Source organism: Fundulus heteroclitus, unplaced genomic scaffold (assembly GCF_011125445.2).
Source record: "Fundulus heteroclitus isolate FHET01 unplaced genomic scaffold, MU-UCD_Fhet_4.1 scaffold_56, whole genome shotgun sequence".
Classification (NCBI taxonomy): Eukaryota; Metazoa; Chordata; class Actinopteri; order Cyprinodontiformes; family Fundulidae; genus Fundulus; species Fundulus heteroclitus.
In genome coordinates this window covers 1329187-1351444 of record NW_023396989.1, presented here as the reverse complement: position 1 = coordinate 1351444, position 22258 = coordinate 1329187, and the positions used below count along the sequence as shown (strand labels likewise).

Sequence of the window (22258 nt, the reverse complement as noted above, 5' to 3'; positions counted from 1 at the left end):
TTCGTATCAAGAGTTCTTTTGGTTCGTATCAAGAGTTCTTTTGGTTCGTATCAAGAGTTCTTTTGGTTCGTATCAAGAGTTCTTTTGGTTCGTATCAAGAGTTCTTTTGGTTCGTATCAAGAGTTCTTTTGGTTCGTATCAAGAGTTCTTTTCGTTCAGATCAAGAGTTCTTTTAGTTCAAGTAAAGAGTTCTTTTAGTTCAAGTAAAGAGTTCTTTTGGTCCGGGTCAGCAGTTCTCCAGGTCCGGGTCAGCAGTTCTCCAGGTCCGGGTCAGCAGTTCTCCAGGTCCGGGTCAGCAGTTCTTCTGGCTTTCTTGGTTTCATTTTGGACTTTTGCTGCTTTTTTGGCCGCCATCAGTCCAGTTGTTGTTCATGACAGATTCTTAGCACCGCAGCATTTATGACCTCAACTTGTTGATGGTGGAACCACCGGATCATTGAGAACCTGAGGAACCCGGAGATGTAAATCAGGTTTCAGGTTGAATAAATTAATTAATTTAAAAGTAATGAAATTATAATCCTTAAATTCAGGTAACGATGTGTCAGCAAACAGATAAACGGTGAGAAGTCCAAACATTAAAACCATCTTTGATTCCTGAGGTGAGAGCAGAACAGCCGTGGTTCATTGATGAAAGTCTGGACCTGGTGGAGTTCTGCTGGTTCTGCTGGTTCTGCTTCCCGTCTTAAGGTCCAAACTGTCTCCTGTGTTGTTGGATGTAGAAGCTCTTTGTGATGCTAACTGGTCTCTAATTCAGCTGCAAGTTTGATTCTGCAGCTTTGCTCCTCATTCTGACGCACGCTGTAAAACTAAAATAAAGACATTAAACTTTGAACTTAGATTACAGCTGAAACGTTAATAATAATAATAATAATAATAATAATAATAATAATAATAATAATAATAATAATCATGGTTGTTCAGAGGTAAACAAAAGCTACACCTGGCATTTCTACTCATACACCAGCTCCACAGTCCTCCAGTCACATACCAGTACGCAGCTTTAGCAACTCTGGGTTAAGTGCCTTGCTCAGGGGCACGTTGGCCTACTGCTCAAAGATCCGACTCAAAGATCCGGTGCTCTAAGTGAATCTGTTGTAGGTTTTGACTCCGGTGTTTAAACATGACGGCGTAGAGCCGGACACCAGCAGCTGCATGGAAACTCAGTCGTCTGCAAACTGAACCATAAACGGGCCTAAAGTGCAGCCTTCAGGTACCCCGGCCTGTTTTTATGGTTTTTAACGTTAAATAAATTAAATGTCATGTCTCAGGAGATGCTGGTTCTGCTACGTTCCTCCGGTCCAGACCTGGATGTGTTCAGCTAGAACGTTGCTGCTGGTTCTGAGCCGTGGCGTTCTGCAGGAGGTCCAGAACACGCGATGACTGTTTATCTGCTCCGGTTCTGACTGCAGGTCCAGACCCGCTTTCACTGTGTGCATTGAATGCTCTCTCTCTCTTTCCTCTTTTGCCTAAACGAACTGCCCCCCCCGTAGGAGTCCCCCCTCCTTAACGAAATCCTGCACACCTTGGCGAGGGCCAAGCTGCCCCCCCGCCGTGACGGACAGGTAAGTACCGGACCTCTGCTGTTGGTGGGGGGGGTGTCGGTGTCGCATGTCCCATCCAGTCCTCATCAGACGGGGGTTCTGGGGGTTCTGGGGGTTCTGGGTCAGACGGCCTCGGCGTGTCGCTGTAGTCCGACCGCAGCAGAGTCCAAACGGGAGTGGAACCCGGTCCGAGTGAAGCAGAACCTCCCGGTTCCACAGAATGTTCTGGATGTTCTGGACCAACAGCGACACGTTGAGACGGTCTGTGAGGCGTTCAGGGCTCATGGGTCATCGTGCTTCATTCATCCTGGTTCATGTTGTTGGGTCTGAACAGAACACCTGCGGTCCACAGAACCGGGCTCATGGTTCTGATGGGTCCGTCACTATGAGGGGAAACCCTGACGCTCTTACCCGCCCAGACGGACATATAATAATAATAATAATAATAATAATAATAATAATAATAATAATAATAATAATAATAATAATAATAATAATAATAATAATAATAATAATAATAGTCCAGTATGTTAAACTTTCCCCAAAGTTTAATGTTCCAACATGGTGGGATTTGTAGTTTTTTTTTAATAAAATGTTCCTATAACTGAGTGAAACTCATGGAAATCATAGATCAGTTGTAAAGTAAATTTTAAATTCCTGTGATGAAATAAATTTCCCCAAATAAACGAATAAAAACACGTTTTTCTGAAGTGATTTTCTCTGACTTTCTTCTCTGCTGCCAAAGCGGTGAATATTCCAGATTAAATTTATCAGTCGTGTTCAGAGACGCTCCTAAAACTTCCTGCTTCTGCAGCTCTTCAGCGTGAGGTTGATGGTCATGAGGGTAAAATCTGAATCAGCCGTCTAGGAGGCGCTTTAGTAGACCTTGGTCTGCTGCTGACAGAACCATCTGGTACCGGGTCTCCAGCAGCTCAGAACCAGACAGCCCTTAAAGGAAGGTCCAGTGGATCAGAACCAGGCAGAGAAGCTCTGACCTTCGGATCTTCTGTCGCAGAAGAAGGTGGATGGATGCTGGTTACCTGTGTTCAGGTGCTGCCCGTCGCTGGAACAGGTGACTGGCGAGACGGTGTGAAGAGAACGTCTTTAAAATGTTCCTGCTGCAGCCAATTATTCAGATAAAAGACGATAAACTGGAGATAAAGACGATAAAGCTGCAGAACCATGCAGTTCATACAGAAATCTGAGGGGATCAAGAACAGGTAGACCTGGTGACATCACTTCCTGTGTGTACCACTCCATGTGATGAAGATGATGATGATGATGATGGCACATGGATGACGGATTCATGGACGGTAAAGATCGGTACTTGTGTCGCCTGCCCACACAGCTTGATGTGCTGTGCTAACACACGCTCTTCCTCCTCCTCCTCCTCCTCCTCCTCGCCATTTGGCGTTGACTCATCATACATGTTCACAGGCAGTTCCTGTGTGTTCAGAGACTAAGCGTGACGTCAGAAACGCTCGCTCTGTCTCGGATTTAACAGTTGATCCATCGGATCATCAATTATTGAGTTTAAATGCTAATTAATTAATTATCTGGATCCCTCCCTCCACGGATCCAGGCAGTTCTTGTTCCCCTCGTCATGTAGTTTAATGTCCAAACTGCATTTAAAAAAGAATTTGGTGTCTCAGACAAACTTTTACTTCAGGGTGATTTTCAACCTTTTTTTATTATTATTATTTTTATGTTTTATCTGAGTTTTAGGTGTTTCATTAGCTGCCTGTTTTAAAACACCGGCTTATTCCACATTTTTCTAACCGCTACTTTAACCGGTTAAGAACATTTCTGCTCTTTAATAGGAAACGGTTAGTTGTAAGTTGGTAAAATCCGAGCCTTGCGGCGGAGCCTGAACGCATCGTCGGTGTGGCGGAGCGGCGGGGGTTCTGTTCCCGCTGGGCTCCGGTCCGGAAGGCAGGCGGGCCGGGGGAGGCAGGCGGCGGCTCTCCGGTGAGACCTCGCTCTGGACCGGGGCGAACGGCGGCAGCAGCGGCCGGTCGGAGCGGGTGAAGCCGTGTTTGCGGCGGCAGAGCGCGGCGTGAGATGCTCAGGCTGCCGGGGTGCGTTCCCGCCGCTGCCCCGCAACGATGGACTGCATTTGTATCGTTACAACCAAGGTAAAAACGTGGAGAAAACCCCGCCAACAACCGCGCAGCCGCCGGGTTTCATTCAGCAGCTGTCGGTGGTTAATTCGGCGTGAATTTAATCAGCTAAACCGGCTTTTTCGGTACAAAATGTACTTTTTTTTTAACGGTCCTCTCCGTGTTTCTGCCGCTTGTCTCCCATCGCGGCTAGTTACCAGAGGTCGGTAATTGGTTAACAAAAATACGATTATTAACTTAAATTCGCTATTTCTTAAAACGAAACTATAGCCGAATTAAAAGGAAGGCATTCAAAATCTAAAGTTAACTATTTGGGGATCTAAAATATTTGTATTTGTTTCCAGAATGGGATCAAATTCTTATTTCTGATTTTTTTCTGAACGGAGTCTGGCTTCATATCAGCTGCTGGTTACTGGCTGTAGCTGTAAATCTAAAGCTGAGGATGTGAGGCATTTATTTACTGTTACAGCTACACTTTTATTTATTTTTATTATTTTAAACGCCGGTTCTGTTCTGCATGCTGAGGTTCTGTGTCGGGTTTGGTTGTGGGTTCACGTTCCTCGGTGGAAAATGGTCTTTTAAGTGATTTTCTGTTAATTTAATGAACTTTTTAAGGTTTTTTTTCCACATAGATTCTGAATGTTGGATTAAGTTTGTCTGGCTGGAAAAACGAGATTAAATAAAAATATCAGATTAAACCGTCTGGGCTGCTGTTAAATGAGGTTCTCTGGGTCTGATGAAGTGGTTGTGGTAAGCAGAACCTTAAATGTTCTGTATTATCATCATAAATGACCCAGTTTGGCCCGGTTCTGAGGCGTATTGGACCTCTGTGGTTCTGACGGACAGACGGAGTCGAGGTCCGATCCATCTATCTGGCCCGGTAAAACCTCGGGTCCAGAATAACTGCGGCCCGCTCTGTGTTCTGGTGGCTCTGTCCCGACCCAGAAGAAGACTGGGAACCAGAACCGGGCTCCTGCAGTACCGGTCTTGGGTTCTGCGTGTGTCTCTGGACTCTGCAGCTTCCTGGGTGGACCCTGGTTCTGGTGGGAGGTTCTAGGAGCTGTCAGCAGAGTGCCGCTGGTTCTCTGCAGCAGAACCCCCCCCCCCCCCCCCCCCCCAGCTGTTCCAGCTCTGATCCCCCCCCCCCCCCCCCCCTCGTCTCCCAGCATGCTCTCTGCTGCTCTCTCTGAATTATTGATGCCTCCCTGTGTTTTACACCAAAGATTAGCAGCTTCTCCCCCTGGAACCGCTCTAAGCCTCAGAACCGGGCTCTAGAACCGGGCTGCAGAACCGGGCTGCAGAACCGGGCTGCAGAACCGGGCTGCAGAACCGGGCTCTAGAACCGGGCTGCAGAACCGGGCTCTGCTGGAACACACCAGCCCGGTCAGAACCTACCGGGTCAGAGGGAAGCAGGAAGTGCAGCTTTGACCCGACCCGGTCTGGCCTCAGGCGGTGCCGCCCCGTCACTCTTCAGCTCAGCCCAACATCTGGGAAGGTTCTGGATCAGGTTCTGGGTCAGGTTCTGGTCAGCAGATGGACTGCAGCGCTGCGTAGAACCTCCAGTAGAACCTGAGAGGAGGTCCAGTAGCAGCGCTCTGCTGCCCCCTGCTGGTTCTGTCCGTGTCTGCAGGCTGAGCCAGGGGAACTGATTGGGTTCTGTCTGACATCAGGTTCTGAAGAGGTTCTGCAGACGGGGGTTTGGGTCGTCCTATAAGTCAGGGAACCGGTCCAGAACCTTTGTCCTACTGGGTTCAGAACCGGGTTCCGGATTCTGGAGAGCTGAAACGCATCACAGGTGTTTGATGCGTTAAAGTTGGAGATAAATGGATTTTATCTGAATCTTCAGTTTAAGATGTAATCTTTGGGAAATCTGGGTTTTCTCTCTGAGGAGAACAACTTAAAATGTTCAGAATAACGTTAAAATGAGTAAATTATAATGAAATCATTTCCTCTTTAAAACATTTTAAGTTTGGCTGAAAATGTTCAGAATAAATGTTAAAATGTTTTAAAGAGGAAATTATTTCATTATAATTTACTCATTCTAAGTTGGTCTGAAGTGAATCGTGTTCTCACTGCTAAAGCCGCCAGCAGCAAACATTTATATTCTCCTTGTTCGTCATAGCGGCCATCTTGTTTTCCCAGCATGCTTCACAGCTCGCATTTAGCTGCACTTTGAATTCAGGATTAACGCTCAAACAAAACAAAAAAAAAGGTTTAAAAATGATTTGTTTTGGTAAAACAAAAAGGAGGAAAAACAAATCGATGAATCTGATTAAAAATAAAATCAGAGGTTTTATTTTTAACCCCTTAAACTAGTTTAACTAGTTTAAGGTGTTTAATTAGTTTAAGGAGTAAATGTTCAGGCAGGTTAACCTAATTTTCCTCCTGGACGCTGATGGCTGCTGACCAGCAGGGGGCGCCACCTCCTCAGCTGTAACTGCGTCTGAGGGGAACCAGGAGCAGGAGACGCAGCAGAGTTTAAGCTCCTGGTTCTCCTGGTGAGCTCACAGAACATCCTGTACCGGCTCAGGGTCCCGACGTTCTACAAAGTTCTGGTACCGGTACCAGATAAAGGCCAGTCAGCCGTGGGACTGGATGAACCTACAGCTGACTGCAGGGAAACATCGATGAGAAAATCTGGGCTGATTTCTGATATTAATGCTGTTATGTTGGATATTTACCGACGTTTGCACATTTACGTTTGTTAAATTTTGTAAAAGTTTGTACCGACTGCAAACTATTCTAACTGGTCATAGTCCAGAATTACACGCTGCTTCTTTTTTTTTATCTCTGCTTCAACTAAACCCCCACAATGCATCACTGCCACTTTGACCGCGTGACCTCACAAAGGTATAAACTAGCTGGAAACAAACATTGGTTGTTAATATCGGCCCAGTTTTATTTATCGTTTAAAAAATTACTAACATCGTACGATACCCTAATTTTTAGAAGGTTGTAATGTTTCAGATGCTGCTTAAATCTGATCACCAGGAGCGTACCGGGTTTTTCTGACTATAAGTTCCAGTTTTGTTCACAGTTTAGTGACTTATATTCATAATTATATACAGTATATATATTTAAGTGGTGATTCATATTAACCAGTGTGAATCAAAGAGTAAACATTACCGTCTGTAGCCACCAGAGGGCGCTCTAGTTCTGTGAAAACTCTATGCTGCTCCTGTACCACTTAAAATTAAATTAAACATTAACTTATAGACAACAAAGACTGAACACATGTACATGTGTGTACAGCGTTGTGTGGAGCAGCTCTAAGGAACCAGAACCAGACAGAACCGGTTACTGGGCCATGAAGCTAGCAGCAGTTAGCGTCTGATTTAGGCGTAATAAAGACAACTTTCAGCGTAACGACCCGTTGTCTTACCACATTAAATGTCCGTTTTTTTTATCTTGGATTGTCTGAAATACATTTTTAAATAAATGTGAGTTACATACTTTTATTTAGTGTTTATGACGCATTTATGAGGCCTATTTTAAAAAAATCCTGTATTTATGTCCTTCACTGTTTCTCCTTGGACACATCAGGGACCCACCGACACGGTGCTGCAGCGTGGAACCGGACCGGTACCGGCCCAGCCCGGCGCTACCGGCCCGGTACCGGCCCAGCCCGGTGCTAACCTTTACAACACCGTGGCATGAACTTATTATGGGATATTAAAGGTTCCTCAGACTGAAGCAGTCCGGACTCCCCTGGTTCCGTCTCTGGGCCGGAGAACGTAAACAGCGACCCTGAAACGTTACCCTGGTGCTGCTGAAGGCAGCCAGCCCAGTCGGCTTACCCGTGTTCCTGAAGCGGAGCTGATGGACGAGGAGGATGAGCCTCCATCCTGCAGCAGCGCTCAGGATCAGATGCATAATTCAGCAGCAGCAGCGCATGGAGACGAGCTGAGGCTCTCAGCGCCTCATCGGTCCCGTCAGACGCTGCACCAGCAGAACGCCTCAGTGTGTTCGCTGACAGTAAAGCGGTGTGACTGTAATCTGATTTGTTGCCACAGAGAACGTTGTTCCCCCCCGCTCTGTTCTCACATGCTGTCCCGTCTCCCCCTGGGTGACTAACGCTGCAGAGGACGGCGGCAGACGGTGGGCGGATGTGCGGAGAAGCAGCGATCTCTGCTTCCTTCCAGCCGTCCAGCCGTCTACAGACTCAGACGGGACAGATTTTCCCACCAGGACTCAGGGAACGCTCTCCTGCAGCGCCCCCTACAGTCCACCGGGCTGTAAACGCTGTGGGGAGTGAAGGTTGTCATCTGTGCCTCTGGGGGTGGTGCAGTTATACCTCCAGTCAGAGGGGGGCGCCAGTCAGAGCAGAGGGGGAAAACAGCAGGCCATTAGCAGAAAGAAACAGTGAAGCGCAACCAGATCTAGATAAGAGATCTGCTGCCTTCCTGCCATGGATCATATCAGGAACGCTGACAGTGCAGAGATAGTTCAAATAGGAACTCCCGCCTCAGGAGTTCCTATTGTCTGTTCAATGGCGTCGGGCCCCTGGGTCCTCCCCCCCCCCCCCCCCTCACCGGAGACACTTAGCCCCTCCCATTATTAGCCCCTCCCCTTCTCCACCCCTTCCTGCAGAAGCTTGACTTATAAAACAGCGAGCTGCTTCTTTAGGTCTAAAGCTCCACTAACACGGCATGTAGATCTGTAGCAGAGTCTTTGCTACGCTCTTTAGTCGTAAAGGCAAAAGGAAAGTTTTTGTTCAGTTTTATTTTGCCCTCGAGGCAGAAAGCAGGACAAGCTAATTTGGTAGATGTCGCGACCACCACAGACAAATGACCGGCTAAGGTTACTAATAGCGGCTAATGTGGCTAATAATGACTAATGGTGCCTAATAGAGCCTTATGTAGATAATAGCAGCTAATGAGGCTAATAGCAACTAATGTGTTTAATAGTAGCTAATGTGGCTATTAATGTATAATGTAGCTAATAATGCTAATGTGCCTAATAGAGCCTTATATAGTTAAGAGCGGCGAATGTAGCTAATAACGGTAATGTGGCTAATATGGCTAATAGTAGCTAATGTGGCTAATGATGTATAATGCAGCTAATAATGCTAATGTGCCTAATAGAGCCTTATGTAGCTAATAACGGTAATGTGGCTAATAGCAGCAAATGTGGCTAATAGCGGCTAATGTGGCTATTAGCGGCTAATGTGGCTAATAGCGGCTATTGTGGCTAATAGCGGCTAATGTGGCTAATAGCGGCTAATGTGGCTAATAGCGGCTAATGTGGCTAATAGCGGCTAATGTGGCTAACAACCACTAGTGGTGGGTCTCAGAAGCTGACCCGTAAGAAGTTTAGCTCTTAAGTCGAAGCTAAAAACATCGTAGAGACGAATCGTATCCTGAGAACTGGTTAGTCGGGTCAGCCGTAACTCCAGGTACCGGTTCTCTGCGTAGACGCTGAGGTTCCTGCTACCTGTTGGTTCTGATGGTTCTGACCCAATCAGCCGGTAAAGGCCTCGTTCTGCTGTTCTTCACTGTCTGGGTAAACTTTGCTGTTGATGGTCGGTTTCCCTGTCGCTGACCTCTGTGGGCCTCCACGGGTCACGGTAGGGTTTAGTTCTGCTTTGGGTCCGGTCCGGTTGGGTCCGGTCCGGTCCGGTTGGGTCCCAGCGGTTTGTCAGCATCCTGTGGGCCGTTAGTTCTGCAGTCGCTGTCGTCCATTTTTAGCTCTGACAGGTAAGCAGAACTAGCCTCGTGAGACCATCCTGATCTCGCGAGGTTTCAAGGTTTCACTCGCAGATCAGTCTGGATACTCTCCGTTGAAGAAAATTTGGAGCCGTTCACCAAACGAACGTCCAATCAGCGTTGGCTTTGAGGCGGGTTGAGGTGTGACGCAACGAGAAGCGCGACAGTTCAGTCTAAAGAACATGGCGGCTTCAGCCGATGAAACTAGCGTTAGCGCGGCTATCGAGCAAGTTTTATCTGAATTACAGAGTATTTCTCTGCTGAGCTAACGAGCCTTTACCTGCAGCAGCAAGAGTAGCTTGGCTTGTGGTTGTGTTTTCGTCGTCGCTCGTAACAGAGCGACGACGAATCTGATTGGTTCATTTGGCCCGTCTATCACCAACATAGGCCAATCAGCTAACCAGGATTTTCGCCCCTTCCCAAAATTACTTCAACGGAAGGTTTCCAGATGGATATGCGGAGCAAATCTATCTGGCGGAGTCAGGTAAAAGCAGAACACCTTGATCTAAATTTATCTCTGGTTCTGACTGGACGGGTTCTGATGGGACGGGTTCTGATTGGACGGGTTCTGACGGGACGGGTTCTGATGGGTCCATTTGGTACCGGTGCCGCTCAGCTCTCCACTGTGGAGCTTCTTTCATCTTCTGCACATGGAGCTGCTTTGCTGTGGAGACGTTATTGGGTCAGAACCACCTGGTCTCAGAGCGGGTCAGACCAGAACCAGAATTATCATGATGAAGATGAGGCAGCTCCCTGTCCTCCTGGTCAGGATGAAGAGGACCTCAGAGCTTCACCTCCCAGTTCCCCTCCTCTACCTCACCGCTTCTTCATCCCTCCTCTTCCTCACCGCTTCTTCATCCCTCCTCTTCCTCACTGCTTCTTCATCCCTCCTCTTCCTCACCGCTTCTTCATCCCTCCTCTTCCTCACCGCTTCTTCAGCCCTCCTCTTCCTCACCGCTTGTTCATCCCTCCTCTTCCTCACCGCTTGTTCAGCCTTCCTCTTCCTCACCGATTCTTCATCCCTGCTCTTCCTCACCGCTTCTTCATCCCTGCTCTTCCTCACCGCTTCTTCATCCCTCCTCTTCCTCACCGCTTCTTCATCCCTCCTCTTCCTCACCATCTTCCTCCTCTTCCTCACCGCTTCCTCCCTCCTCTTCCTCACCGCTTCCTCCCTCCTCTTCCTCACCGCTTCTTCATCCCTCCTCTTCCTCACCGCTTCTTCATCCCTCCTCTTCCTCACCGCTTCTTCATCCCTCCTCTACCTCACTGCTTCTTCATCCCTCCTCTTCCTCACAGTTTCATCCCTCCTCTTCCTCACCACTTTTTCATTCCTCTTCCTCACCATCGTCATCCCTCCTCTTCCTCACCGCTTCTTCATCCCTCCTCTTCCTCAGTTTCTTCATCCCTCCTCTTCCTCACCACTTTTTCATTCCTCTTCCTCACCATCTTCATCCCTCCTCTTCCTCACCACTTTTTCATTCCTCTTCCTCACCATCTTCCTCCCTCCTCTTCCTCACTCTCCCCCCTCCTCTCCTCTTCCTCCTCTTGCTCACCATCTTCATCCCTCCTCTTGCTCACCATCTTCATCCCTCCTCTTCCTCACCACTTTTTCATTCCTCTTCTTCCTCACTGTATCTTCATCCCTCCTCTTCACCCCTCCTCTTCCTCACCATCTTCATCCCTCCTCTTCCTCACTCTCCCCCCTCCCCTCCTCTTCCTCCTCTTCCTCACTCTTCCCCCCTCCCCTCCTCTTCCTCCTCTTCCTCTGTCCTACATCTCTCCCTCCCCTCAGGACACCCCTCCCCCTCCTCGTTTCCGATGAGTCATGTGACCCCCCCCCCCCCCCCCCCCCACCGATCACGCCCCCACAGAGCAGCGCTGCACGCACACAGAGCCGGGAACGCTCTTCATCGCTCAGAGAGGACGGAGCAGGAGACGGAGGGAGTCTCAGCTAGCGCCTGGGAGGAGAGCACATACCCATCCAGAGGAGGAAGAGGAGGAGGAGGAGGAGGAGGAGGAGGGGGGGGTGGTTCTCCCTGGATGAAGGAAGAGCTCTGGGAGTCGTTTCCTCCCCGCCGCGATGGAGCGACGCGAGGAATGAGGGCGGATGGTGAGAGCAGGGAGCAGCAGCAGCAGCAGCAGCAGTGGAGGAGGAGGTGGAGAGGCAGGAGGTGCCGGCGGAGGAGGAGGAGGCGGGGGCAGCTCGGCGGGCGGCAGCAGCGGTGGCAGCGGCCGGCGCGGGAGGAGCCGGCAGCGCTCCCGCAGGAGCCGGCTGTCGGCCAGGTGCCCCGGCGGCGGAGACAAGATGTCCCCGGGCTCCAGGGAGTGCTTCTCGCCCATGCTGTGCCACTGCAAGGTGGCCTGCACCAACAGCACCATCTCCCTCATGTTTGGCTGCAAGGTGGGTGGAGGAGGTGGGGGGGGGGGGGGGGGGGGGGCAGCGGGGGGTCACGGGGTCATCTGAGGGGGCGGTGCCACGCTGGCCTCCTCTCTTCCACAGGTGAAGCCGCTCCGATGACGCCTCAGGTTGGTCCACTGGAGGCTGAGCCATGTGAATACCACCAGGACTACGTTTCCCATGATGCCTCAGTTTTAGTTCCTGGTCAGAATAAAGCTGGGTTGGTCGGCTCACCTGTCCTGGGATCAGCAGCTGGTCCAGGTTTCCCTCAGAAGTCATGGAGAGGAACATGAACAATCTGGGCCTTAAACGGGGGCCAGGTGGGTCCAGGTGGGCTTTGAGCAGAACCGGGTTCCTGCTGGTTCTTCTGGGTCTGTCGTTTCCCCCGGCAGAGTCAGCAGGGATGTAGAACAGCGTGTACTCAGGCAGCCGCTGGTCCTGCCTCCTTATGTAACGGCTGTAACGGGCGGCACCGGGTCAGGCCGGGTCGGGCGGCACCGGGTCGTCGGTACCGGGCCGGGCCAGTGGCACCGGGGCGCCGCGGGCCTCAGGGGGACCGCCCCCCCCTCTGTGGAGCCCAGGAATCCAGAGGACGCTCAGCCAGGTTCCTGCTCTGCGCCTGCCAGACACGGTTCAGGGAGGAAAGCCTCACATCCTGCCCGGTGCAGCTGCCCGCTCCTGATTGGCTGCTCCGGCTGCCTGTTGGTTCTCCCTCTCCGTGAACGGACCAATCGGAGGCTGTGCTGGCTGCAGAGCTGAGCTGTGATTGGTGGAGTGAGGACGGCGTGCACGTGCCTGTGTGAGGTCCATGTGCTCCACAGGGAAACATCAACAGAGTCCTGGAGGAGCTCCTGGAGGAGCTGTGAGGAGCTCCAGCTCTGGGCCTCCTGACGCCTGGAAGGAACCAGGAAGCAGGAACCAGGAAGTAGGAAGTAGGTCCCACCATGTGACACATTCTCAGATCAGACTGGGCAGAACCTGCTACACCTTAACAGAACAGGTTCTGGTGTCACGGTGTTGTTGGGTCCGTAGGTTTTAATGCTGACATGGCGGTTTCTGTGCCTCTGGGTCTGCTGACAGCTCATTGGTGGTTTCTGTTTCCAAGGAGATGCTTTCTGCTGCAGGAGGATAGAGACATCTTCTGAAAACGTCTTCAGGTTGTCCTTTAGTTCTGACACCTACAACCTGCTCGCTGCTGCACCCTCAGCCTCTACAGGTGTTGCTGCTCAGGTGGTCGCAGCCAATCACAGAGCGGCGTCAGGATCTTCCTCCTCTGTGTTTGTAATAGAAAATCAGCCTCAGATGGCAGCGATCATCCTGTTTCACCTGAAGACGCCTTTAACACACCTGGTAAACGTGTCCCCAGGTGTGTTAAAGGCGTCCCCAGGTGTGTTAAAGGCGTCTTCAGGTGTGTTAAGGGCGTCCCCAGGTGTGTTAAGGGCGTCCCCAGGTGTGTTAAGGGCGTCCTCAGGTGTGTTAAGGGCGTCCCCAGGTGTGTTAAGGGTGTCTTCAGGTGTGTTAAAGGCGTCTTCAGGTGTGTTAAAGGCGTCTTCAGGTGTGTTAAAGGCATCCCCAGGTGTGTTAAGGGCGTCTTCAGGTGTGTTAAGGGCGTCTTCAGGTGTGTTAAAGGCGTCTTCAGGTGTGTTAAAGGCGTCTTCAGGTGTGTTAAAGGCGTCTTCAGGTGTGTTAAAGGCATCCCCAGGTGTGTTAAGGGCGTCTTCAGGTGTGTTAAAGGCGTCCCCAGGTGTGTTAAAGGCATCCCCAGGTGTGTTAAGGGCGTCTTCAGGTGTGTTAAAGGCGTCCCCAGGTGTGTTAAAGGCATCCCCAGGTGTGTTAAGGGCGTCTTCAGGTGTGTTAAAGGCGGTCTTCAGGTGTGTTAAGGCGTCTGCAGGTGTTTAAGGCGTCCCCAGGTGTGTTAAAGGCGTCTTCAGGTGTGTTAAAGGCGTCCCCAGGTGTGTTAAAGGCGTCTTCAGGTGTGTTAAAGGCGTCTTCAGGTGTGTTAAAGGCGTCTTCAGGTGTGTTAAAGGCATCCCCAGGTGTGTTAAGGGCGTCTTCAGGTGTGTTAAAGGCGTCCCAGGTGTGTTAAATGCGTCTTCAGGCTGTGTTAAAGGCGTCCCAGGTGTGTTAAAGGCGTCTTCATGTTGTTAAGTAAAGGCTTCTTCAGGTGTGTTAAAGGCGTCTTCAGGTGTGTTAAAGGCCTCTTCAGGTGTGTTAAGGCGTCTTCAGGTGTGTTAAAGGCGTCTTCAGGGTGTTAAAGGCGTCTTCAGGTGTGTTAAAGGCGTCTTCAGGTGTGTTAAAGGCATCCCCAGGTGTGTTAAGGGCGTCTTCAGGTGTGTTAAAGGCGTCCCCAGGTGTGTTAAAGGCGTCCTCAGGTGTGTTAAAGGCGTCCCCCAGGTGTGTTGTTAAAGGCGTCTCTTCAGGTGTGTTTTAAAGGCGTCCCCAGGTGTGTTAAAGGCGTCTTCAGGTGTGTTAAAGGCGTCCCCAGGTGTGTTAAGGGCGTCTTCAGGTTTGTTAAAGGCGTCCCCAGGTGTGTTAAAGGCGTCCCCAGGTGTGTTAAAGGCGTCCCCAGGTGTGTTAAAGGCGTCTTCAGGTGTGTTAAAGGCGTCTTCAGGTGTGTTAAAGGCGTCCCCAGGTGTGTTAAGGGCGTCTTCAGGTTTGTTAAAGGCGTCCCCAGGTGTGTTAAAGGCGTCCCCAGGTGTGTTAAAGGCGTCCCCAGGTGTGTTAAAGGCGTCCCCAGGTGTGTTAAGGGCGTCCCCAGGTGTGTTAAAGGCGTCTTCAGGTGTGTTAAAGGCGTCCTCAGGTGTGGAATGGTGGGAATATGCGGTTCACAAACAGAACAGGTGCTTTTTGTTTATCATACAGGACATAAATGCGTGTTATAGATACGCATTTATGCTCGTCCTCCTCCTCCTGCTCCTCTGAGCTGGATCCGTTTTGTCTCCTGGGCCTGGTTCTGTCAGAACTTTAATAATTCAGTGCTGTCTGCTTCAGCAGAACCATCATCATCCCCCCCAGGTCCGGTCCCGGTTTGTTCCTCACGGGACCGGACCTTTGACGGCTGGTACCGTTTAGGTCTTCTGGGTCCACGGAAGGTTCTGCTCGGGCTGCAGGCGGCCGAGACATAAAACATCTCTAACATTCTGCTTTCATCCGGGCCGACAGGGAGCAGAACCGGTCCATTTAGTCACAGACTGCAGTCATGATGCTTAAATGTGGGGTTCTGGAAATTTTCTGTGGGTTCTGGACGTGTTCTGTGGGTTCTGGACGTGTTCTGTGGGGTTCTGGACGTGTTCTGTGGGGTTCTGGACGTGTTCTGTGGGGTTCTGGACGTGTTATGTGGGGTTCTGGACGTGTTCTGTGGGGTTCTGGACATGTTCTGTGGGGTTCTGGACGTGTTCTGTGGGGTTCTGGACATGTTCTGTGGGGTTCTGGACGTGTTCTGTGGGGTTCTGGACATGTTCTGTGGGTTCTGGACGTGTTATGTGGGGTTCTGGACGTGTTCTGTGGGGTTCTGGATGTGTTCTGTGGGTTCTGGACGTGTTATGTGGGTTCTGGACACGTTCTGTGGGTTCTGAACGTGTTATGTGGGGTTCTGGATATGTTATGTGGGGTTCTAGACGTGTTCTGGGTGGGCTCTCTGGGTTCTAGACATGTTCTGTGGGTTCTGGAGGTTCTGAGGAGAACCTTTTTAGTCGTCTCATACGAGGCCAGCTTCAGGAATCGATACGCTTTGGGCTCAGAACCGTGGGTTCTGGACGTGTTCTGTGGGTTCTGGACGTGTTCTGTGGGGTTCTAGACGTGTTCTGTGGGGTTCTGGACATGTTCTGGGTGGGCTCTGTGGGTTCTGGAGGTTCTGTGGAGAACCTTTTTAGTCGTCTCATACGAGGCCAGCTTCAGGAATCGATACGCTTTGGGCTCAGAACCGTGGGTTCTGCTTGGTTCCACCGACACCTCAGACCCAGAAACCTGAGCGGTTGCTCGGACCGGTTCCGTCTGGAAGCTGAAGAACCGGATCGTCTGAACGGAGGGTTCTGGGACTCTGGACCCGTCCCTCAGGTCCGGTTCTGTTGGTTCTGTTCTGGGTCTTCCAGCAGCTCTGGACCTCCCTACCTGGTGATGAAGTCTAGAACGTTCCGTTATGAAACGTCTCCAGAACCGACCCGATGAAGCGGGTTCTAGTTCTGCTGCGTTCTCTGCTTCTCACTCAGTGGAGCCTCCTGGTGTTCAGGAGGAGAACCGCCGTGGAACTAATATAAACCGGGTTCTGTGGACCGGGTCTGATGATGCGAGTCAATAATAGTTTCTGGGTTCTGGAAGGAACCAAACGGGTCGGTTCTGTCCAGCTTTGCTAACGGGTCGTTAGGTTCTGACGACATTTAAGGATGTTTGTGAATTATTACATTTCTCTCCATTTAATCTATTGACGTAAATCAGCCAGAGGATTATTTCTGCTTTACAGTGAATAAACACAATAATATATTTATAATTAGAACAATATAATTAAAAAATATAATTTATTTATTTGTTTTATTATTTATAATTTATTTTCTTTCACAAACAAAACACAATAAATTATCATTTATTTATTGTTTTATTTATTTTATAATTAATTTTCTTTCTCAAACAAAACCATTGCCTCCATGTTCCAGTATCTTCATCTGCTGCTGGGCTCTTTGTGTCGCTCCTCATCCTGTAGTCACCTGTGCAGAACCGGCCGGCTGGGTTCTGCTGGCCCGGTTCTGCGGTTCTCTGGGTGTTCTGACCCGGTTCTCCTGCTGTGGTTCTGCAGAAGTACCGGCACCACGATGAGGACTCGTCTCCCCAGGAGCAGAGCTCGCCCCCCCTCACGGAGGAGGCCGGCGGGCCGGAGCTGGTCCAGGTGGCCGAGAAGAACCTGTCGCAGATCGAGAACGTGCACGGATACGTCACCCACGCCCACATCTCGCCCATGAAGGTAGGAGGCGGCGCTCCGCTGGTTCTGATCCGGTCCTCCCTCCTTCATGTTGGACCCCAGCGGTTCTGTCTGGGTCCAGTCTGCAGAACATGAAGAGGTCCAGATCAGGCGCTCTCCTCTCTCTGGTTCTGTCCCTCACCTTCTCATGTCGCCGTGTTTTTGCTCCACGTGTTCCTGTCCGTCCTGCAGCTGCCGGCTCAGAGTGGACCGGCTCAGAACCTCCCGACCGGGTCAGAACCTCCCGACCGGGTCAGAACCTCCCGACCCGGTCCGCTCTGAGCCGGCAGCTGCCACTCAGGAGGAGGATGGAGGTTGTTTCTGTCTCTGTTGCCGTCCTGTTCTCCATCAAGCTGCCCCGAGGCCCGGTTCCTGCAGAGGGACAGAATCAGAACCTGTGGGGTTCAGCTGCTGCGGTACCTCAGAACCAGGTCCAGTCGCTGCTCTTCCTTCAGGTCCCGTCTTCAACCCGCCCAGGAAATAAGTGTCTCTCGGTCCTGAGGAGCCCGGTGGGTCCAGAACCTCCAGTCGGGTTCATCTCTCTGACTAACAGGAAGTACGAGCAGAAGTGTCAGAACATGATGGGACTTTAGGTTCTGATGATCTTAACGGGTTCTGGTTCTGTCCCGAGTGGTTTCTGTCTGAAAGCCTCCTCTGAACATCTGAGCAGTTTACAGCGCTGCAGAAACATCTTTATAAAAACTGTTAACTAGGAGCTCCAGGCTAGGAACAAAATGAACCTCTGAGGCCTTCAGGCTAAAATAAACTTTAGGAGTGGAGTTTGGGTTCAGGTCCGCTGCCTCCTGGTGGCGCCTTAGCCACACTGCAGCAGCTGCTGGTTCTGCTGGCATCCTGAGCTCACGCTGTTGGTGTCTCTGACCAGCAGAGGGCGACAGACATTTAAGTTACCCAACACTGTCGGACCAGTAAACTGAGCGGAACCGACCCGGGTTGTCCCGGCTGGTTCTGCTCACAGTCTGAGACTTACAGGTGAGCAGGTACACAGGTGTGGTTCTGGTTTCAGTTGTGCTGTGTCGGCGAGGCAGGAAGTCGCACCTGAACAGGAAGCAACCGTATGACCTTCACAGAAGACGCTTGTTCCAACATTAAAACTGAAACATCTCTCAGAAATGTCACGCAGGACAACCAGACTCGGTGGTGAGGTCACACCAGGGGGTTTAATCCCTGATCTTGGGTGCCGTGTTCCCCCGCAGACCCTCTGAGCTGGACTTTAGGGACGGCTGTGTGGGGGAAGTTCTGTTAAACCCATAAAAACAGCCTGAAACTGTTGGACCCGGTGGTGCTGATTTTAACCCTCTGAAGTTGTACTTCAGCCACTATGACTACAGAAACCATTAGAACGTCATCCAGAACGTCCCGCCCTCCTGCTGGGCCCGTCAGCAATTATTCCCTCCAGGAGTCGAGGTGACGTCACACTGTGTGAGTTTAAAAACAAGGAAGCAGTCGTTACAGTTCAGTTTGATGGGGATGCACCGATGTGAACATGCGGGCCGGTATCGATATTAATATCGCTGTTATAAATTATGTTTACCAATAATTTCATTAAACTACCCTTTGACACTGAAAAATTACCCCCCCCCCCAGTCTGTGCCGCGTCACCTCCACTGTCACATGACCCGCTGTAGCAAACCCCTCCCGCTTCCTGAAAACGGCAACAGTATGGAAAAAATAGGGCAGGTTTTATTCATTGGGCCGATAGCGATATGTTGAAGCATGTCGTGAATACCTACGTTTTAATGTGCCGGTAGTTAGCATTGTTAGCATGGTTAGCATTGTTAGCATGGTCAGCATTGTTAGCATGGTCAGCATTGTTAGCATGGATGGCATGGTTACAATTATAAGCATTGTTTACTTGGTTAGCATTGTTAGCATGGTTAGTGTTGTTAGCATAGATAGCATTGTTAACATGGTCAGCATTGTTAACTTGGTTAGCATGGTTAGCGTTGCTAGCATGGATAACATGGTTCGAATTATTAGCATTGTTAATATGGTTAGCATTGTTAATATGGTTAGCATTGTTAACATGGTCAGCATTGTTAACATGGTCAGCATTGTTAACTTGGTTAGCATTGTTAGCAGGGTTAGCGTTGTTCGCATGGATAGCATTGTTAGCATTACTAGCATTGTTAACATGGTCAGCATTGTTAACATGGTCAGCATTGTTAACATGGTTAGCATTGTTAACATGGTTAACATTGTTAGCATGGATAGCATTGTTAACATGGTTAGCATTGTTAACATGGTTAGCATTGTTAACATGGTTAGCATTGTTAACATGGTTAGCATTGTTAACTTGGTTAGCATGGTTAGCATGGTTGGCATTGTTAACTTGGTTAGCATTGTTAGCATGGATAGCATTCTTAACATGGTTAACATGTTTAGCATTGTTAACATGGTCAGCATTGTTAACATGGTCAGCATTGTTAACTTGGTTAGCATGGTTAACATGGTTGGCATTGTTAACTTGGTTAGCATGGTTAGCATGGTTGGCATTGTTAACTTGGTTAGCATTGTTAGCATGGATAGCGTTCTTAACATTGTTAACATGTTTAGCATTGTTAACATGTTTAGCCTTGTTAACATGTTTAGCCTTGTTAACATGTTTAGCCTTGTTAACATGGTTAGCATTGTTAACATGGTCAGCATTGTTAGCATGGATAGCATTGTTAGCATGGATAGCATTGTTAACATGTTTAGCCTTGTTAACATGGTTAGCATTGTAACTCTGCTCTCAGGAACAGCGTCCGCGCTGCAGAGGAGCTTTGTTAGCGTCACGTGCCAGACACTAATTCCACTAATCTAAGGTTCAAGCAAAGCACTCTGAGCGGGTCTGAGGGTTGGTTCTGCCGCTGTGCTTTTGGGCTCAGGCCGAGATGCAGCTGTGTCCTGCGCTCGTCTCGTCTGTTTGGTCCTGTCTGCTTCATCGTGTCCCTGGAAACAACCCGGGTGTATGTTCATCCTCCTCAGTCCGCCGGTTAACGTCTGTGAGCCGAAGCCCGGATCAGAGAATCCGGACCGGAACCACCGCATGTTGTCTTTGAGACGTGACCCGTCAGATCATTTATCCGTGGTCAGTCCCTCTGGTCTGTCAGACATCCGTCAGCTGGTCTGTCCCTCCATCTCTCACTCTTCTTCTGTGGTTTCTGACCTTGTATCTGAACTTCCTGTCAGGTTCCTGCTGTGAAACTCTTCAGACTTCCTGAAGACGACCCGTCGTCTGGTGACGTTTCCGTGCACAGACCCAAACCAACACAGGAAGTCCTGACCACGACCTTTTTCAGGCTCTTTTCTCCTTAAATGCTCGTTCCATGGCGCCCCCTGGTGGACGCAGGTTGGCTTCGGCCAAAGAAAAGCTTTAGAGAGGAGAATTAAAGTGTGAAACGCTGCAGAGTCCTCTGTGGTTATGTTAGAACAGAAGATCCTCCTCCTCTGATCTTCTGTTCAGACACGTTTATCTGTCACAAACCAAGTCCAGGTTCTCCAGAACACGGACTGGTTCTGGCCGTGTTCTGGGCCGGGACCCCTCCGTGTTTGGTGTCACTGTTACTGGTGTGAAAATATCGCCTACAGGACTGAAAGGAACTTGACCTGTTTTCATGTGTTCTGTAACCAGAACCAGAACCACTCCAGGCTTCCAGAACCTCTGAAGAAGGATCAGAACCGGGGCAGAACCAGGGGGAACTCTAAAACTTTTCCCGTCCTCCTTAGCGGCGTCTCCAGCCCCGGCGCTGTTGGGTCGGGTCTGTGCACGAGGATCAGCACCAGACTGTTTTTTCTGGAGACATCCAGAACCTGTCCTGTCCAGCTGCTTGTCCTGCTGCTGTATTTTGTCCTCTCAGAGCCTCCGTATCTCCCCCCCCCCCCCCCCCCCCCCTGTATCCTGTAGGTAGCGTCCCTGGAGTGCATCTTTGACGGCTCCTCGTTAGGACACTTCCACTCGGAGCTCCCCTCCCCCACGCCCTCCACCCTCTACCCCCACGGAGAGGACAGCCCCCTCCCCTCCTGTTCGTCCAACCCCTACCCCCCGATCCAGGTAAACCCCCCCCCTCCCCCCACGTCCGTTTACCTCCAGTAGGTCCGTCTCTTACTCCCCAGCTTCAGGTGGAACCAGGTTCCTGAAGCTTTTACCCTCTGGGCGGGGGTTCGGTTGGAGAACCCGCCCTTTGATCCGGACGGGAATGAACGTTCTGAATGCAGTTCTGCTGGTTCCCCCGGTCGGTCCGTTTGCTCTGGAGAACGTCTGGGCTGGCGGGACGTTGCTGGTCTGTTGGAGACACTGGTTTGTCAGGAATGATGACGGTAGAGGCCCCCGGACCTTAAAGGGCCGCAGACTTCTTTAATCACATGATGATTGTTTATATTCCTGCTCAGTTTTAGAAACCAGGAATCTGAAATGTTTCCAGATGTGATGAGTTTCTGGGAGTTAAAGGTTGGCTGTAGAAGCTGGAGTACCCAGAGAGAACCCCACACATGCAGGGAGAACATGCCAACTATAGGGATTTGAACCTGGAACCTGCTAACCGGTGCTATTTTAAGGTTTTAGCTTGAAGCTCTGTTGTATCTGTGCCAGAGGCTCTTATTCTGAAAGTAGAAAAGGAGCACTTCCTGTTTGCTGCATAAGGCTGAAGCAGAAGAGCACCAGCGCCATGATCAGTGTCTGAATACAGCAGTCAGAGAGGAAGGAGGGAGGAAAAGGAGTCTGGATGCTTCCTCCCGTGGCTAGCTTAGCCTAGGAACCCCGCGATGTCTCTTACCGGCTCAAGGGTATCCCACAATCCTTTGAGTGATGACGTATAAGCACAGCGTAAACATCACAACAGAGATCAAGTAAAGTGTCGGGAGAGAAGAGAACGGCACTTTGTAGCTCATTTACAGAAGGCTGGGGGATTTGATGCTAATCGTAAACGAGCGTTTCCGTCACGTAATGACGTCGCAGTTAAAGGCGGTCTAAAATCGGCTCAGCGGTCTGAAGCTGTTAGCGGCTAACATTTGGCTAGTTGTGCTCTGATAGCACCACAGCTAGCCACCTGTTAGCGGCTAATGCTGCTAACAGGTGGCTAGCTGTGCTCTGATAGCACCACAGCTAGCCAACTGTTAGCGGCTAATGTCGCTAACGTTAGCAGCTGCTCCAGCGAGCCTCACAGCTGTTATCTGGTGCTCTGTAGTCCTGATCTAAACCACCTGGAGGATTTTTCACTGAGCAAAGATTGTTTAAAATACAATTTAATATAAATAAAAGCTTTATTTTATTTGTAAACTGAATTTCTCCAATATGAGATCAATAAAGCCTATCTTATCTTCTCTTAAAATAAAGAATAATGGGATTTGTATATTATAATGATGGGATTGTTTTCAAAGCTGTTCTGGAATTAGGATTCCGTTAGAATTAGCAGATCATAAGAACTTTATTATCAGGACGTCATTTATGTACTGGACTACAGGTTCTTAATTTGCTTTATTATCTGAACAGAATAAGTCAGGATTTTTAGCTTATTGTTAGCTTCAGACTGTTATTAGACTTT

General features: G+C 49.9%; 2 protein-coding genes across 14 annotated transcripts in view; both read left to right on the top strand.

The window, feature by feature from the left end:
- Positions 1–22258, top strand: part of LOC105922418 (M1-specific T cell receptor alpha chain-like) — a 571536-nt gene that overhangs the window by 294265 nt on the left and 255013 nt on the right. The gene's annotated exons all lie outside the window — the stretch shown is intronic.
- LOC105922859 (discs large homolog 1-like protein) overlaps positions 1–22258 on the top strand; it is a 67225-nt gene that overhangs the window by 13457 nt on the left and 31510 nt on the right. For 5 of the 13 annotated variants that reach the window (XM_036132908.1, XM_036132910.1, XM_036132909.1 and 2 more), the window contains exons 4-6: positions 1491–1562; positions 16554–16718; positions 20623–20769. In XM_036132908.1, coding sequence (XP_035988801.1) covers positions 1491–1562; positions 16554–16718; positions 20623–20769 — 384 coding nt within the window. The remainder of the gene's footprint in view (positions 1–1490; positions 1563–16553; positions 16719–20622; positions 20770–22258) is intronic. The other 8 variants (XM_036132914.1, XM_036132911.1, XM_036132920.1 and 5 more) reach the window with 2 other exon arrangements.